The sequence below is a fragment of the Thamnophis sirtalis genome, unplaced genomic scaffold, assembly GCF_051295495.1.
Source record: "Thamnophis sirtalis isolate CommonGarterSnake01/CBP01778 unplaced genomic scaffold, rThaSir2_p1.2 scaffold_1, whole genome shotgun sequence".
Taxonomy (NCBI): domain Eukaryota; kingdom Metazoa; phylum Chordata; class Lepidosauria; order Squamata; family Natricidae; genus Thamnophis; species Thamnophis sirtalis.
The window spans coordinates 51159791-51178298 of NW_028261381.1; the positions used below are offsets into that span (position 1 = coordinate 51159791).

The following is an 18508-nucleotide window of genomic DNA, read 5'->3' on the forward strand; positions in this document are numbered from 1 at the left end:
ATTGACCTGAACAGCCTGGGGCCGCCATAAAGTATTTTAAAAGCAAAGATAAAAGTGAAGACAATTGTAGCAAATTAGAACCATATACCTGCATCCCCAGTGGATTGCCAAATGTCTTGTAATAGTAACAGTAGTAGCCAGTTATCGTATTTTTCAGAGTATAAGTTGCAGCAAGATTTTGAAGAGGCAAATCTTAAAAAAAAAGTTTCTGCACTCTGCAGACCTCCCGAAAAGGCCGTTTTTGCGAAAACTGGCCCATTTTTTGTCAAAAAAGGGCATGCATAGCCTTTAGGAGGCTTGTAGAGTGCTCCTGGGGGCTGGGGGAAAGAATGAGTTAAAAAACCCCACAAAAAATCCATTTTTGTGAAAACAGGTCCGTTTTTGTCAAAAAAAAAAAAAAAGGGCATGCGTAGTCTTTAGGAGGCTTATAGAGTGCTGGGGGGCAGGCAAAAATGAGCAAAAAACAGCCAGTTTTTCGCTCATTTTTGCCCTCCCCAGCCCCCAGGAGCATTCTGGAAGTCTCCTAAACGCTATGCATGGCCATTTTTCCAAAGGGGGCAGGGTTTCAGGAGGCCAAAAATGCAGCATGCAGTGTATAAGACACACCCAGATTTTCACCCTCTTTTTTGAGGGAAAAAGCTGTGCCTTATACTTCAAAAAATACGGTACATTATTTTTTGGTCAGTATTTGCTAAATTGCATTCAGAGTAAAATGCCAACATTTGCATGAAGTACAATCTTATGGCATTATTTTACAACCCCACCCCCTTTTTTTTTTTAGAAGTAGACATCATCAATACATTTGTTGGAACTTTGTGCGAAGTGCTCACTATTTCATTTTGAGAACTCGAGAAAGTCATATTACGTATTTCCTTCTTCCACGATTAGGACCACTCATAGAAAACCACTGTGTGTGTTATGTTAATGTTTGGAAAATGGCATTAATCTTCTTAAAGAAGAGGGAAAAATAGGCATTGTGGGAAAAGATCAAAGGTAAATTAATTGGCTTTCTTTTTAGTTATCAATTGAGAAAATGACTTTTTCCAGATCAAATGATCTTCTCACTGGTTTGGCTTGAAAAAATGATTGAGGTTTTTGTTGTTATTTTTTAGTTAAAAAGGAAATTGCACTAAACAATTGCCCCATTGCAAATGAGGCATTACAGGAAAGAAAAGAGTAAAAGTTCATTATGATTTCAGCTATTTACTCAAAATCCCCCCTCCCAAGAGAACAGTCCAGTCACATCCATAGTTCTCCTTAACTTCTTTCAGAGATATAATTAATGAATAACTGCTTAAAATCATTGATACATGTTTTCTTTTTGAGGGATAAACTATGAATATATATGCTGCTATATGCAGCTCTATATGCTGCTATATAGATGCCAAAACATGAAATAGCAGAGTCTAAAAATGTTTGGGCAAAAAATTGAATATAGAATTTGGCAGGGTAAGATACTGATAGAATGATTGACAGAATCAAGATTTTGAAGAAAGTACAGGGAATTTATACAGCATAGGTCAAAATTAAGTACACTAGAGTAGGATCATCTGATTTAATTCCCTGGAAGTTTTGGCTGAATGTGAATCAGAATACTGTCTCCTCTTAAAATCAATAAAGTACAGTAGGGATTTTTGTGTCCAGGAGCATAATTTTATTGTATTAATGTTGTTAATAATTAACAATGTTAAGTTTTACTATAATACAGCTGATGATGCACTCAGAATCACGGCTTTGTCAGTTGTGCAGTTTGATAGTATCTGTTCTATGACAGTACCGCTGATGTCCCATAGAGCCTTCTGAAGGGAGGGTGCAAAGCTGTTGGAAGAAATCATTTGGGATGGATTCTTCAGGCAGCTATGTTCTTATATACTGATAATCCTCAATTTATAACCATTCACTTAGCGAGCCTTCAAAGTTACGACGTGACTTTAAAAAGTGACTTACAACATCAGAATGTCTCTATGGTTTATGTGATCAAAATTTGGGTGCTTGGCAACCAGCATGTATTTAGAATGGTTGAATGTCTCAAGATCATGTGATTGCCTTTTATGACCTTCCCGAGAGGCTTCTGACAAGCAGAGTTAAAGGGGAAAAGCAGATTTGCTGAACAACTGTGTGATTTTCTTACTAGTCACATGATTTGTTTAATGTGCAAGGCAAAAAATATCCTAAAATCAGGCTTGGTTCACCTAACAATCACATTGATTAACAATGGATATTCAGTCCCAATTGTCATAAGTCGAGGGCTACATGTAGTAGTTAATAATTTATGGAAAGTTTTACAGATCTACACAACTAAGAATGATCTGATGAAGGAGCATATAAATAACCTTATGTTCAAATAAATAAAATACTGCAGGTTTGCCACATGTATGGAAGGTCTCAGATGAGCCAATTATGAAATGTAATGGCATCCCTGCAAAAGGACATTCTGAAGAAGGTATCCTAGTTTGATACAATTTTCATCTCCAATTTTAAAAGTTGGAATTCCAGCAATAACCCTATAAATATACATAGTTTCTGCATGCTGTAAGAAGCATTACACATGGTTTCCTTTATCTTATAACTGAATTTTAAGATAGTATCGGATGGCATGGCAGAGGGAGGTGTGTGTGTGTGTGTGTGTGTGTGTGTTGTTTTCATAGATTTTTTCATCAGTTTCCTATAAACATGAACTCAAATTTCCCTAGAAATTTGGTGAAAAATTACAGTTTTTAGAGCTGAAGATACATACCATGTTAATGTCAATGTGTTATCTATTTCGTTCAGAAAAGTTAGCTGCATTTATTTCCTATAATTAGTATGCTATCCCATATTGATATTTTATAAGTTCTGCTGTATTTTCATCCAATAGCCATAAAAGAATTAGCTGTAATATTAGCATTATTTATTCACTGAAAATATACAATGTTTCTAGGAGGCAGGCTGCTGCTAGTGCCAAATTCTTTATATGACTTATCCAAAACCAATGCATTTAAATAGCATTCTTAACCAGAATGGGAAGGCAAACCTCTAAACCTCTTGTTGCCCTTCTTAGAGTGAACTGGGACCTGAGGCTTATAAATGGTCACATTTCCCAAGAAAAGCATATTATTAGCTTGATACATTATGCAGGATAATATTTTTTTTTGCAATAGCAAGACATGGGTGTATGGAAAATCCCTGGATGAATTGGAATTAAAGCTCAAAGCCAAAGGTATATTAGTTAACCAAAGTAGGCTCCTAGATTTCACATAAAAAGAAAAGAATATATGCTGAATAATAATGAAAATATAGCTTTGGTGGTAATGGCAAAAACTTCCATGCTTAGAGAAGCTGAAAGGACACTACAGTAATCAGATTATACACTGACACACAGTGATATGAGTGCATACAGATATGCACTTGGAGTTTCACATATGTGACTTGGAGTTTTTGCCAGACCAATCATTCAAATTTTGTTGTACAATAAAAGTCTAAGGAGTTTATCAGTCATCAGCCAGGTCATGTTATCCCAAAGGGGCTTTTTCAGGAGGCAACTGGACTTTCTTATTTTTTTTCTTTTGAAGACAATTCACTTCTTATCCAAGAAGTTTCTTCAGCTCTGACTGGATGGTGAGGAATGGAAGGATTTATATTCCTTGCAGACAGCTGGTCATTTGCATTGGTTTAGAAAGCCGTTGAGGTTATCTGTATCCTCAGGGTCATCTGAGAAGTGCAAATGGGTGTGGAGAATGTTTTTCTTCCCTGTGTCCTTTCACTGTTGAAGACAGGTGCAGGCTGCTCGGGTTGAATCTGTTGTCTGTATCTCAAACTGAAGTTCAAATGGTTCCTTTAGTCTGCAATTTCCATTTATACTCCCACACCATTCGAAGTGCTCATCCCAAAGTGCATAGCTAAAAGTATGTGAAGATTCTCAATCATCCAGGTCATGGTTGTCCCAAAGGGGCTTTTTTGCTGTACAGTAAAATATAAACCATCCTGAAATTTTCTTAAAAAAAAAAAAAAACCACTAAAGTAACCAATTATTTACCGGCTAAGTTCATACAGCATAGTAAGACATGTTTTAACTCCGAGAATGCAAAAAACAGAAGAAATGACTCCAAACCATGGTTTAACTCTAAGAATATAAGAAACAAAAAAGGAATTCTTTTGAGCTTGGAATAAAATTGTTCCACTTGATACATTCTGGTTTCATTTTGTTAAGGGCTGAGATCCGCTGTTGATTGACCCTTGTAGGAATAAATAGATTACTCCAAAAAAGCAAATGAAACAATATAGCACTGCTACCCCACACTCAGTTAGAAAATAAATCCTGTCTCAATTTATATTCAAAGTATAAAAGAAAAGAATGTATACTCCCTTAGATCAATCTTTTTATCTTCTGAAGTGCTAACAGCACAGGAAAAAGAGCTCAAGAGAGAAAGAAAAGCAGGTTTAGTCTGGAAATTATGCAATTTCCACATGACCATTCACAGCATGCAAACATAACAAAATTGGAAATAAGCTAGCCCAAACCCCAACATAGTTTTAGCATTTTTAAAATGCTTTCTGACAATTCCATTGCTATAGGTCATTGTCCCAAAGTCAGCTAATAGGTTCCATCAGTGAGTCTCGATTTAAATCCTAGATCCATGATGGGGAACCTATGGCATGGGTTCAGTTCTGCCGTGCATCCGTCTACCACCAGCCAGCTGGTCTTCAGTTCTCTACTGTGCATGCGCAGGAGTGGAGCATGTGTAGGGGCATGTGCGCATGCATGGGGGTTGGGAGCGTGCACAGGGGCAGGGAGCATGCACATGTGTGAGACACACACACGCTTTTGGGGGTTTGGACGTGTGTGCGTGCATTCGCATACACACGCATGCTTTGGGCACTCGGTCCAGAAAAGTTTACCCATCACTGTCATAGATCAACACTTTAATCATTGACTTAGACCAGTTGTATATGATCATTCAGAAGAAATCAAGTCTTTAGTCCTTCAAATTGACAAAAGCAGACAAACACAAAATTTTAAATATACAGTGCGCAAAAGAGGTGTATTAATTATGTGATGCAGTAGTTGGAGAGAAGTTTGCAGGATGGGTTGACTACATGCCCAGCTACAATTTAAATGCAATTAATATGCTTAGAACTTGAAATCCCAAGGGTGAAAGTTGGATTCATAAATCACAGCCGTGGTCTTTTGTAATACAATATCCAGCACTTGCTTAAGTAGAGTTTTCTTGTCTCTAGAAAAAAAAAGAGAAAGAAGATCAGGAAGAGGGAGACCGACGAAATGTTAATTATTGTAGAATTAAGTAATATGTGAAACAAGCAGCTTGTGGTAGAATTTCCTATCATCTTTAGCTTAGTAATTAAAAGACGTTCAGATCTGCAGTTGAGACATTTTAACTCTATTCTCCTTGTGCTATGGTTTCCATCTAAATGCTGTTGCCAAAAGCTCATATGTGCTTTGAAGGGAGAAAATGCAGCCTTGGATATAAGAGCCCGGGCTCTGGGTGTGTGTGTATGAAGTAATTGATGGTTTTGAAAAGGTTTGCACTCTTTTCCAGCACTGTTTCCAGCACTGCTGTCCACATTCAAATTAGATGTTCTTTTTTTCACATCCTTGCCTGTTTAATTTTTAAGAAAACTTGACTGTGGATCTTCCACATCAAACATATAGTGTGGTTTTTATGAATGGAAGATACTTAATATTTGGAGCCATTTTAAATCACGTCCTGTAGCAGCTGTCTCTGTGTGACAAGTCATTAATATTCATTTTATTAGTGAATAGAGCGGACTTCATATGTTAACCATCTGTGTACTTGACGTAAAGAATGCTGTTGTCTTCTGCTTCTCGCCCCTCCTTAATTTTTCTAATATTTGAATACTGTCTTTGTTGTGCGATGTAGTGATGCTATATTTTGTATTTCTTGGTAGACTGTTAAATGGGACTCTTCAGCTTATTGATGAGGTTTCAAACCCCCAAATAATAATATATGAATATAATTTAATAACTGATACTTTAAATAATAAGCATGTTGATGAGAAAGATTTTTTAAAAAGTTTGAATATTGGACATTGCAGTACCTGGAGATAGTAGAAGAGAAGAGAAAGAATGGAGAAAACCAGAAAATATAAAGACTTGCAAATAGAAGTAGAACAACTGTGATAAAAGAAAGCAAAGATAGTACCACTAGAATAGCCCCCCTGAGTGAAATCCCAGAACATATGGAGCATGACTTGAATGTCATCAGTATGACAAAACCACCATCAGTCAATTACAAAAGGCAACTTTCCATGGAACAGCTTATATCCTGCAACAGTACTTTTAACACTTAAAAACAATTTCTGCCAAACCGAGTCCTTGGGAAGAACTTGATTGGTGGATAAAAATACCAAACCCTGTTTAAATATCTGACTGACTGTATGACAAATCATAATAATGGATAATCTCATCAAACCTTGGAGATCAATATTGACTGTTGTGGTGAACCCTGAGTTAGATCTACAGGTTTCTTGGGTACACATTAGTATGGAATTGGAATGATTCTTAAAGCATCAGAGATTTCTGTTTGCTATGTTGGGAGGGGAAATTGTTCTTTATACATAGTGATAACCTTAATTTATTGTCATGATTTTATTGTTTGAGATCCAAGTACCATGTGATAGGGTGAGCTCACTTTACTTGTCTCAGCTCCTGCCCACCTAGCAGTTCAAAAGCATGCAAATGCAAATTAAAAAATAATATAACTTCGGTGGGTAGGTAATGGCATTCCCTGTGCCTCAGCATATAGTCATAGCAGCCACATGATCACAAAGCATCTTTGGACAACGTTGGCTCCCCCAGCTAGGAACTGGAAATGAGCATCGTCCTCTAGAGTCAGACACAACTAGAAAGGGGAAACCTTTATCTTTTCACTTTGTATAGAACAGGATAGAGCCTTTCAGAGTTTTGTTTATGTTACATAATTCATTTAAAAACCAGCTAATATAAAGCAGTATATATTTGGAATTGTTCGATCCTTCAGGTTTGATTCAGTGCCTATAGAAACTTCTGCTTTATGATGGTATAATATTTGTGGGTTTTTTTTAAACTCAGATAAAATATTTTTTCTGACTAAACCTTCCCTAATTTCATCTGCTTGCTCACACAGGAACTACCTCTTCAGACTTAGTCTATACAACGTTTCTCTTATTCAGGTATGTTCAGTCTTTTTCTGCCATCTACTTATTCTGATTATAGAATTAAAAAGCTACATAGCATGTTTTTTATAAAAAACCAATAAACCATATAATAATGGTTTTTAGAAATGTGAATTGATATAACCCCTGTTTTGAAAAAAAATAAGTCTTGTTAATTTGTTTTGTAATGCATTTTAAATGTAACATTTTTGTCATTTATAGCCATGTGTATTTTACTCTGAGAAGGTAGAGCTGGAGTATGAAAAATGTTCTTGCCCTTTTCTAGCTCAATACTTTAGCTTTGGTCTGTTGACTCAAAGAGGGATAGATGGATGACAAGAAAGGACAACGTGTTAAAAGCATGGAGGTTTTTGTGATGGATAGCCAGTGCAAGCTTAACTAAAACAATGTAAATACTGTAAATCCTTAGCTTTCCTTAATGCAACATCGGCAGCTTCCAAAGGAGGTCTTCTCTGTTCTCGTTCATCATTGCTCTGAGCTTTTGTTGGCCCTACTGTGTACACAAAATGCTGAGGAGTGAGTTTTGCTAAGTTCCTCAGCTCCTCAACCTGTAAACCTTTCAGAAGGAAATGCTGTTCATAGTATATGTCATTCCTGTTCTTCCAGAAAGGGCCTAACAAAGTGTAGCAATAATCATTGGTCTGAAACCTTTGTAAAGTTTGCTCTGACTTTTGTTAAAATTATCACTATAATAACTGCAGTTATATAAATAGCGCTAGGTCAACGTTTATGTTGTTTAAAGTCATGAAATTGTACGTGAGTTACAGCTGTGCATGTGACATATTCTATTGTTTGAGAATTATTGAGGTGATGTGCTTCAAGCAGGTGATCACAACTCATATTCAAGCTTGTTGGATAGCTGTTGTGAAAGCAAGGCAAATTCAGTATCAGCTTTGGGAGGTAATAGATTTGGTTGTTCTAATCAAGAGGAAAAGGAGATTGAATTAGAACAAGATGAGAGATGGTTCCTCATAGTCAGCAGAACATTGTAGTAAGATATAGATGAAGGCAAAGCTACTCTATAATACCAGAAGAACTCAATAGTGTTGTGGAAATTGAAACATTTATCTTTGTTTTTTGCTAGCTTGAACTGGTTCTTAAATAAGGACACAGATTCGAGCAATGTTAGTTAAGAATTTGCTGTCACAAATTATGTCGTATTTGTTCTGAATGGGTTGAGGAAGAGGAATAACATGCTGTGTGTTTACATACATAAAATTAATAGAGTGTCTTTAGCTGCTCATTTCAGAAGAAGTATAGTTCTACCACTGACTTAAAATGTTTATTTCATATAAAAGCATTTATTGAGTAATTTAATCCTAAATGCAGGAAAAAAATAATTTATCTTTAGCTAAGTGATAGAAACAGTTCTTATATTTTACTTTGTTACAAATATCAATAGCAGAGATACGTGCATGTACGTTCCATGAAAGTTTGATATATTACTAGCAGATCTTCCTCATAACTCTTTCAAAGAAAAGTAGGAGTTGCTATTATAACTATAAGCCTGAGTCTCGTAGATCTGGGATTTCACTTAGTATAATTGAGGTCTCAAGACATTGCATGTGGTCCTCCAACATTTTCTGTATAGCTTTCAGTTTCTAACAAGGAAGAATGGAAGGGTTTGAAGGACATGAAGAATAATCTTAACAACTCTATTTTATTTAATTGTATTAATTACATTTATAACCTGCCTTGTGCCCAGAATCACTTGGCAGTAAATATCTCATTTCCTTCTTCAGTTTATTTTTCTCATACCTACTTTGTTGGATTGAACTATCAAAATGGTATAAAATAGTCCACCTTCTTTTATGCTAGTGGTTCTTAAACTGTTTGACCCAATTTGTCCTTTTCTCAATCAAACAAGCAACAGCAAATTGTATAACCTCAGGATATTCCTAAATTACCCTCAGTTTGCTTTAAAGTTTCAGAGGCGATACAGATATTATGGGAAATTATATCCCATAACTGTATAGATTTTTTTTCATTTCTACCACATATTCCTTTTAGAGAAGAGGGGAATTTCCCTATATTTATGCAAGCAACCAGAACCACTCATGGATAGACTCAAACAGATATTTTATCTCACCAGACTGTCTGCCTTCCCTTGGAATGGCAGATATAGACCTAAGGATTTGATCTCAGACATTTGCTTCTCTGAACAGACTCTAAATTAAAATGTCTCTTTATTCTCCCTGACAGGGCCCCCTCCCTTTCAGCCAGGACACTGAATATCCTATGTATTTTTCATTTACATTGGCTACCAGGAGGTACTGCTGGTAGCCAATGACCTGTTTTGTTCTTAGAGATAATAATTGGGCCAAAGTCATCCAAGGAGCGTCCATGGCTGAAGGTAGGATTAAAATCCAACTGCTTTCATTCTAACCTTTAAACGCTACAACACACTGATCTTGATTTAATATACTAAATCAAAACCACTCTTTCTTCTATGCCAGCGACCTCAAACCTTTTGGGCACTAGGGATCGTTTTTTCCGTGGACCAGAGGGGGCATAGTTTTGCATGCTGCCTGCATCCGTGTATAGGGCTTTGCTTGTTTGTGCTGCCTGGTTGCTGGCATACCAGGGTGCCCCTCTTTGCTTCACCACTCCTACAGGGTGGCTTTTGGCTCCTCTTGGAGCCCACAAACAGGAAGAATTTAGCACAAGGGATGGAGCCCCATGTCTGAAAGGTGCCACAATGTCAACCGGCCCCCTGTTCTATGCTGCTTAATTTTTGGTGCTATATACAGTCTCCAGCATGGTACACCATGGTCAAAGGGGGTTCCTGGCCAGAAAAATCTTACGCTCTTATATCTTACTTTGGGGGGGGAAATGAGCTTCATAGGATCATCTGTGATTCAAGATCCATTTTATAATTCTTCAGAGGAAGAGATCTACACCTATCCAATTGTTGTTGGAATGCAATGTCCATCAATTTGAACCCTTGATAAGGTATTTCCGGGGGTAATAATAATTTTAAAAAGATCACAATGGCAATCACAATTACACTTGTGAAAGGGGTGGAGTTTTAATCAAAAGGTTGGGGCTATTTTCTTTTTTATTTTTTTATTTAAACTATCTCCCCCCACCTGGATTCCAATGTTCATTACATGTGGTTGAGGTTGATTTTGGCCCCAGGAAATCATTTAAGTCTTACAATGTTGCTTGAAGCTCTATTTGTCTAGAACTAGTGAAGAGTATTAAAAGAAAGCCGATGAACTTCACTTTAAAAAAATCTTGTTTTATTAAAGGTTCTTGTTAAATTAAAGTGCATTTAATATAAATATATTATAAATTACAATACAGTTTGATTGAGGCTTATATTTTTTTCTGCTAGAATACCCTAGTTTTTCTTGGGTGTTTAAAAAGGCCTTGTTTTCAGGGTACCTCCACCACTGTGTTTTGTTTGTTCTCTCTTTCTCTCTCTCTCTCTTCTGGAAAAGAAAAAGAGAAATAAAGCAGTTTCAAGCACACAGCTGTCAAAGTAAGTATTTTGAAATATAGCTGCTATCTATCAGAAATGATGTTAAAGCTAGGCCTGAGAGATCCGGTTTTTTTCTCCTTTAATCAGAAAGCTAACATTTTCTGCTATTTAGCATATGATAGTCATTCATCATACTTGCTGTATTTATTTATCCTCTCTGTCATTGGGAGAGGGGGAGAAATTCATACCTTTGAACAAAGAAGCAGTGTTATTTGCCACAGAATGTTCCTTTTTTCTTCTAGACAACAATCAGGATTGTGGTTGCTGTGGAATTTCCAGCACTGCAGTTACATTCTGTGATGTGGGTGTTAATTTTTTATCCCCTGAAAAAGTCACTGAGAAACATACTTGCTTCTTTTTTTTTTAACCATAGGATATCTCTGACTTTCAGAATAGCTCCCACCCTTCCATATTGATGGGAATATAACGTACACCTCAAAATCCTAACAGAAAAATTAAACACATCCTGCGCACTTTCTTCATCGCTCTGAGGAACTTTTAAGGGGGTCAAACCTAATGCTTCTCATTCATACAAAAAGGCTTTTTTACTGTAGGCACCACAATTAAGAGATTAGTGGAAAAAGTACTTTGAAAACAACATCTTCCTAGCATGTTTTTTTTAATGATAAAATTAGAATTGACTGAATAAAGTGTGTTTTTAATGTGTATAAAACTGAGCTGGTGAGACCTCAATTGGTAGTCCAGAGTGATACATACAGTATAAAGAGAGATTCTCTGGTACGTAATGATGTTCTTTCTTTCCGCACATCAGCCCACATCCTCTTGGTTCTTGATGATCATCTATTGGTGGGAGGGACTGAAACATGGGTTGGGTACAATCTACTCTCTCTCTTTGACATCTTTCTTTTTTTTCCTTCTGACATCCTCTTCTCTCTTTTTTTTCTCTTTCTTTCTCATCCCCATACATGCTGAGGGAAGGATCGATCACTCCTGCCAAAGTCCCTTGCAAAAGGATTTTGAAATTAGGCTGAGAAATAGTAAGTCTGATTGATTTCAGAAAGGTTCGCTCTCTTGTAAATGTGCTCAGGATACAACAGCCATGGGATTGTGTGAAAAAGATGCAGCTCCTTGAAGGTGCTGTAGACAAATACTGCATTCACACCACATTCACCTCGGTGCATGTTCATTCATTCATTCATTCATTCATTCATTCACTTACTCACTTCATTCATTCAGTAAATTTGTATAGGTGCCGAATCAAAATGCAACTCTGGGTACCTAGCAATAAATACAACATATTTCATAATGATGGAAAACATACATGTCTATATGCCTATTTGATCATGTCTATATGACCAAAACTCCACCAAAAAAAAACCATTGGCACACTAAAATGCATTTTTGGGCACCCTTTGGGGATTGAATCTGAAGCAGACTGTCCAGTCTACTCAGGAAAACCACCTCAGGAGGAGGGAGGAATATTTAGTATACTTAACACACTGAGTTGTTTATAAAAGTAATGAAGGCAAATAAATATAAACAAACTTTGCAAGGCTAAACTTTGCATACTAAGATAGAGTTTCTTAAAATGGAAACCTCTCAATAACAATTCTCTTGACAATAGATCACACAATGTATTTGGTAAGGTTCCAAAAGCAGATATATTCATAGTGGGCAGCTGGTAGAACTCAAATTTCTTTTTTATAACCTGTAGAATTCATTTTGAATGTTGATTTCATATCATACTAAATTGAAAGCTGTCGTGCAAACTAAAAATAAGCTTTATGAAATAATAAATAAAAACTTTGTAGACTCTTATCCTCTTTAAAAAAAAATTGGTCTCATACTTTGTTCACGTGCCCCACTAAATTTGCATCATTTCTTTGCCAACTTTGACCATATTGACATATTCCAAATAATAGTGTGGCCTGGTTTAGAAGCATTCTCTATTGTTACTGTTTGCCTGGCTTTGGTTTAAAATCTGTTTTGGTTTAATTTGGTGACTATGGGTATTTGTTAAAATGCAGTCAAGAAGTGACACTGAATATCACCCTGACTTCTTGTCTCCAGCTAGTTTCCTCGTAACCTTCAGGTGCATTTTACCACTTTCCAAGCAAACCTGACAGTCCTAATACCAGGTGGACAAGCAACTTGTCATATTGCCTAGAGAAAGAGAGTGGAACTTAGCTGCTGGGAGGAAAGGGTGGGGGGGAAGGGTGATTGGGAAGGTCAGTCAGTAGAAAACAGTACCTGTGTTTCAAAGCTTTTGTTATCAAAAAACCAAAGAGTGATTAATGGCCCAACTAATTTGGCTTCATCTACACTTTTGTTTGGAGGCAGGTCACAAATTGCTTTAAGGAAAAAAAAATCCCTATCTTTTGGCATTTCCCCCCTAAAAAGAATGATATTCTGAACATAAGCAATTACCTGAGACATAGCCACCCTTCTTTCTATGTCACCATGAGTGATGATGCATAATTCCTTATCTAGAACACATATTTCTGTTTTTCCTCTTCGTCAAGTATTTATTTATTTTCCCTGCTTCACTGTATTTCCCCATCAAATTTTGTACTAGCAAATCTTCACTCAGTCACTATTCCATTATCACTAAAAGAATTGTATCAGAATTGTACCTATCTCTGAGTGTGAGATAGGAGATATCTCAACTTGATAAATAAAATATAATAAGTAAATCATTCCATGCTTTTGTATATATTTAATTGGCTACGCAAATAAATATATCCACTCCTGTATTATCAGCAGGAGCGTATTTGAACAGGTGAATGCTGAAGGTCACATATTTAGCAGATGTCCTACGTAAATTATTGCATCATTTTCTCTGCTTCCACTAGCAAAATGCAAATGATTTCGATCTGCGCTGCTTTCTGAACCATTTATGTATCCTCTGCCATCCACTACCATTACCAGACCATAGAATATTTGACGGGAAGGAGGCACTAAATAGCTGAAGAATCAGGCAAAAATTACAAGAGTCAGTAAATCTGATTTATCCTATTTTCTTGTGAGTGAAAAATACATAAAACCTCTTTTGACTCTTGGGGATTTCATGGATGTGTCCACCTAATTTTCTTGTCAGTAATACAGAAGCTGTTCACCTTTTTCCTTCTTCTGGGATATTTCTTTGACTTTCTTGGGATTTCCTGCCGAACTTAGCATTTTGGACATTTGAAATAAGCCAAATATAAACAGTACCTTGTTGTGAATTAGAAATGAGAGTGATGATAAACTACACAGCCCTTGCTAGACACCACACATTTTTCTGAACACTTTTTCCTGATGTGAGGGGGGCTGAATCATTTAAAGGGCTTACTTAGTCTCATTCCTGCTACATTTTACAGACTATTTTTATTTGGTGAGCAAAAGGATTAGCTCTACTTTGTCAAAAGGATTTGTTTGAATCAGTGCTAAAAAGCAATTATGAGATACATAGGTTTGGATCCTCAGAGCTTTGTGGCATCAGTAAGCCTCATTTATCTTATCCTGGTGGGACCTAAATTTGAGCAAATGCACATCTGAAATGCCAACAGCACAGCCACACAAACCCATTACTTATCATTATTAGACATTTTCTTCTGTCTAGGTCCTCGCCATCCACTGACTTGAAATAGTTATGTCTACTATTAATTTCATTTAAATAACACTGAAAATGTCATAGACTGTCCTTATTTGCCCAAAGCCTACTTTGTTCCCTGGAGATTTGTGCTCAGTCTTTTTTTTAAAAAAAAAATGCTAAGAAGTATCTATCCAATGTCAAGTTCTAGTTATACAAGATTATACAGCTTACTAGATAGGAAAATGTGACATGTGTAAAGAAAACTCAAATTCAACTAAACCTGAGAATATAAAATGTTACCATTTCTGGATTGTTTTCCTTTTGCCCCAGATGTGATTTTAAAAGCATTATTAATTTGTTAAATCAAGTTAACGTAAGACTTGCCCTTTAGTGACTCTGTAGGACTTATGCCTTACTGAGCATTCAGTAACAATATATTCTGCACTAAATAGTAAACTAGAAATGTAAGACTAGGATTGAGCTAAAATCCCTCAGTACTGTTTCAAAGAATCAGTCTTCCATCTTTCCTACATTGCATTTCAGCATGACCTTTAAAGCTATATGTTAGAGGTATCTTGTTGGAAATACAGTGTGAAATTACAGCAATCTGATCTTGCTGTTTTGCAAAAACACACTTCTTAAAACTAAAACAAAATTAATCCTTAGTTTGTCAGACACTTACAACTCAATGTCTGTTCTTTGTGTTTGTATTTTTGTGTACACATACCCACATATTCACTAAGGTTTTACCAAAATTAAGTTTTACATATATAAGAAATTTGCCATATAATGCAGAATAATAATAGCCTTTTAAAATATCCTCCACACTATTGTGATTACAAATTTTTCATTCCAGTCATATACAAGATGTAACTTGTCAATACAAAAATAGAAACTTAGTAAAATGAGCAGATTAAAGTTCCAGTGTGTATTATAAATAATGTGTGTTTTGCTTCTTTGACAATTGATCGGGTAAAAGCAGAGGTGGTATTCACTTACCTTCCCTACTGGTTCGCAAATGTGAGCTCGCATATGCCTTCTGTGCATGCGCTTTTGGCGAAAAAAGGCCCTAAATGGGATGCCATAGAGCCAGGGTGAGTAGGCAGAGCCAACCATTATTTCTGCTACTGTTTCGGGTGAACTTGTCCGAACTGGTAAAATACCACCTCTGGGTAAAAGGCTTAACCTCAATCTTTTAATAGATATTTAATAATAAACTTGCTTTTTAATATTCAGAACTTCTCTAATTAGCTACAATAACTTGTGTAATATTATTGCAGAGCTGCATAATATATTTTGTTTTATAAGTGAATTTTTTCCCCATGTAAACTGGCTGATTCAGTGTATATTATATAAATGTATTTTGTAGTACTGATGCAGAAGAAAGTCTCACTGAAATCACCCGGCCTTATTACAAGGAAATATATAGGATTGCTATCATAGCCTATAATAAACCAGTTTGTTCTTTAAAGTTTGTCTCTTAAGCTCAGAGCTAAGTTCCCGCATGAAAATAATAACAGTTTGTTTTTTAAAGAAAGAGGACATACATATATTTCCTGGTGTACTTTTACTATGGACAGTTGGCTTAATTAACCTTGTGAAAGTGAAAATGGAGAAAGAAATGAGTCTCTCAAGTCCATTTGGGATTGGCATTAATTTCCATTTGTACAGATCTAGGCACAGAATCTCCCTCAAACCTTTTGGTTTGAAGAATCTCATATCTCTGCAAATTTTAAAACAAATTCCAAGGTCTCAACTTTGTTGCCGGTAAATACCATTAATCCTCCTCCTTCAATAATTATTTTCAAGTGACTATATCACTTTGCAGACATGTACAGTACTCAAAAATGTAGCATGAAGATTCTCTGCAGATTGAACAATCAAGTGGGTTATTAACTATTATGTAATTAATTCTACCAGTTAGTGTTGTGTTACCATTGTTTGTTTATTAAAACAAGGCATATCAGGTAGTAGTTTGTAATTTGAAATAACTAACCAACAAATGTGCAGGATAAGCTTTTGTAGACTATAGTCATGATTTCTAGTGGTGCTGCTTATTTATCCCTATAAATATATGAAGAGGGTGGAGTGAAGTAGATGGTAACTGGGTGTATCTATATGGGATAGTATTCATTATAAAATAGTCATAGTAGCATTACTGAAAATGTTACCAGTGGAAGAAAAAGCTGTCTCCTTGTTCATCCCCCTAATTAACAGAATCAAGCTTCCCATTTTAGTTCCACAGATCCATGCTGTTATTTTGCTTGAAATTCCATATTAGGAGATATGAGAAATGTTGTTCTTAAAAGATTCTGAAAGTTGCCCTTTCTAATGACAAATGTATATCTGTTAATTAATTTGCACCCAGATGGAATTGTTTGCCTCCCCCCCCCTTTTATGGGACAATGTGAAGATGACACAGTTATTATCCATTGTTATTTGTGAATCTTCACTGTGCATATTCTTCAATTAGGAGTTAGTGAAGATGTATGGCATTTGGCAGGCAAGGTGATTTTTAATATACAAGACAAATAAGTGCTACATACATCCAATCCCATTTCTGTACATAATTTGGCCAGCCACACTGTCTCCGGGAATAGACATTTCCACTTAATACCATATATTATTCAAGTCACTCATATAGCCTAGATCCTACACCTCATTCACACTCTGCTACCCACCTAGAAGGTAAAGAGAAGGGTGGCAAATCATGTCCCCATTACAACAAGCAAGGTCATGTTCTTCCTGTCACTTTGTAGGTGGATATTGTTGACTAGGGTCACAAATCTTGGACTGAAGTTTTGATTAAAATGCCAAGAGGAAAAACAGTTAAAGATTATTTTAAAGGTGCCCATGTTTTTGAAACTCAGATTCTTCTATCTAAACTTTCCTATCCTTGCCCATAGTTTTTAAATATTGTTTTGTACTCTGACGGCACAGAGAAAGGGAGAGACAGAGAGAGGGGGGGAGAGAGAGGGAGAGAAGCAGTTTCAATATTTACCTTTTTTCATAATTTTTATGAAAAAAAATCATAATACTGGAAAAACTCAGTTTGCCTATTTCTTTGAGATATAATTTATTTATTTGGTTTTAGCTTAACTGGCTGCTTAACTCTATTCTTGAACTCATTCAACAAAGAATAACTAAAACTGACTATGGCTCAATACAGTTTGGATTGACTCTAGGTATAATAGATCTTCTTGCCTTTTTTCATTGTATTTGTGGACAAGTAGTGATTGTAGTGGGAAATAATAATATCACCTTCTTCCAAATGGAAAGCCAGTGGAAATATTAAATTTCTTCAGCAGGTGAGAAGAGCTTAGTTCATGGCTTCTCTGCAGAGTTTAGCAGCGTTGGAAGGGACCTTGGAGGTCTTCTAGTCCAACCACCTACTCAACCAGGAGTCCATATACCAGGGGTGTCAAACTCACCACATCATGGTGGCATCACATGATAAATCGGGACTTTCCCCCCTTCGCTAAACAGGGTGTGGGCATGACCAGCACATGACGCATCTGACCCATAGGCCGGGAGTTTGATAGCCCTGCCCTATACCATTCTGGATAAATAGGTATCTAGACTCTTCTTAAAAACTTCCAGTGATGGTGCACCCACAACATCTGAAGTCAATCTGTTGCACTTACTAATTGTTCTTGATGTCATAAAATTTCTTCTTAGTTCCAGGTTGGATCTCTCTTTGATAAGTTTCCATCCATTATTTCTTATCTCACCGTTAGATGCTTTGTTTCCTCTTTTTTGTGATAGCCCCTTAAATCTTGGAACAGGCTATCATATCACCCCCCTCATCGCATGATGACAAACCTATGGCACATATGCCACAGTTGGCATGCGGAGCCATATTTGCCTGCATGGCAGCCCTCAGCCCCAATGCACATGTGCGTGCAGGCCAGCTGGTTTTTAGCTTTCCAGAAGGCTGGGGGACACTATTTTCGCCCTCCCCAGGCTTCAGGAAAGCCTCTGGAGCCTAGAGAGGGTGAAAAACAGGCCCAAGGGCCTAATTGGAAGTCAGACTTCCGGTTGGTCCCTTGGGCCTGTTTTTCACCCTCCCCAGGTTCCAGAGGCTTTCCTGAAGCCTAGGGAGGACTAAAAACGCCCCGACGGGCAAACCAGAAGTTTGTTCCCAAACTTCCGGTTGGGCTGTTTTTCACCCTCCCCAGGCTCCAGAGGCTTTCCTGAAGCTTGGGAAGGGCAAAAAATGACCCAATGGGCAAACCGGAAGTTTGAAAACGAATTTCTGGTTGGCCTGTTGGGCCTGTTTTTCACCCTTCCCAGGTTTCAAGAAAGCCTCTGGCACT

At 36.8% G+C, this 18508-nt stretch overlaps 1 protein-coding gene across 7 annotated transcripts in view; it reads left to right on the forward strand.

The window, feature by feature from the left end:
* Positions 1-18508, forward strand: part of SEMA5B (semaphorin 5B) — a 596333-nt gene that overhangs the window by 420482 nt on the left and 157343 nt on the right. For all 7 annotated transcript variants that reach the window (XM_087711803.1, XM_087711804.1, XM_087711802.1 and 4 more), the window contains one exon: positions 7125-7170. In XM_087711803.1, the coding sequence (XP_087567929.1) occupies positions 7125-7170 (46 nt within the window). The remainder of the gene's footprint in view (positions 1-7124; positions 7171-18508) is intronic.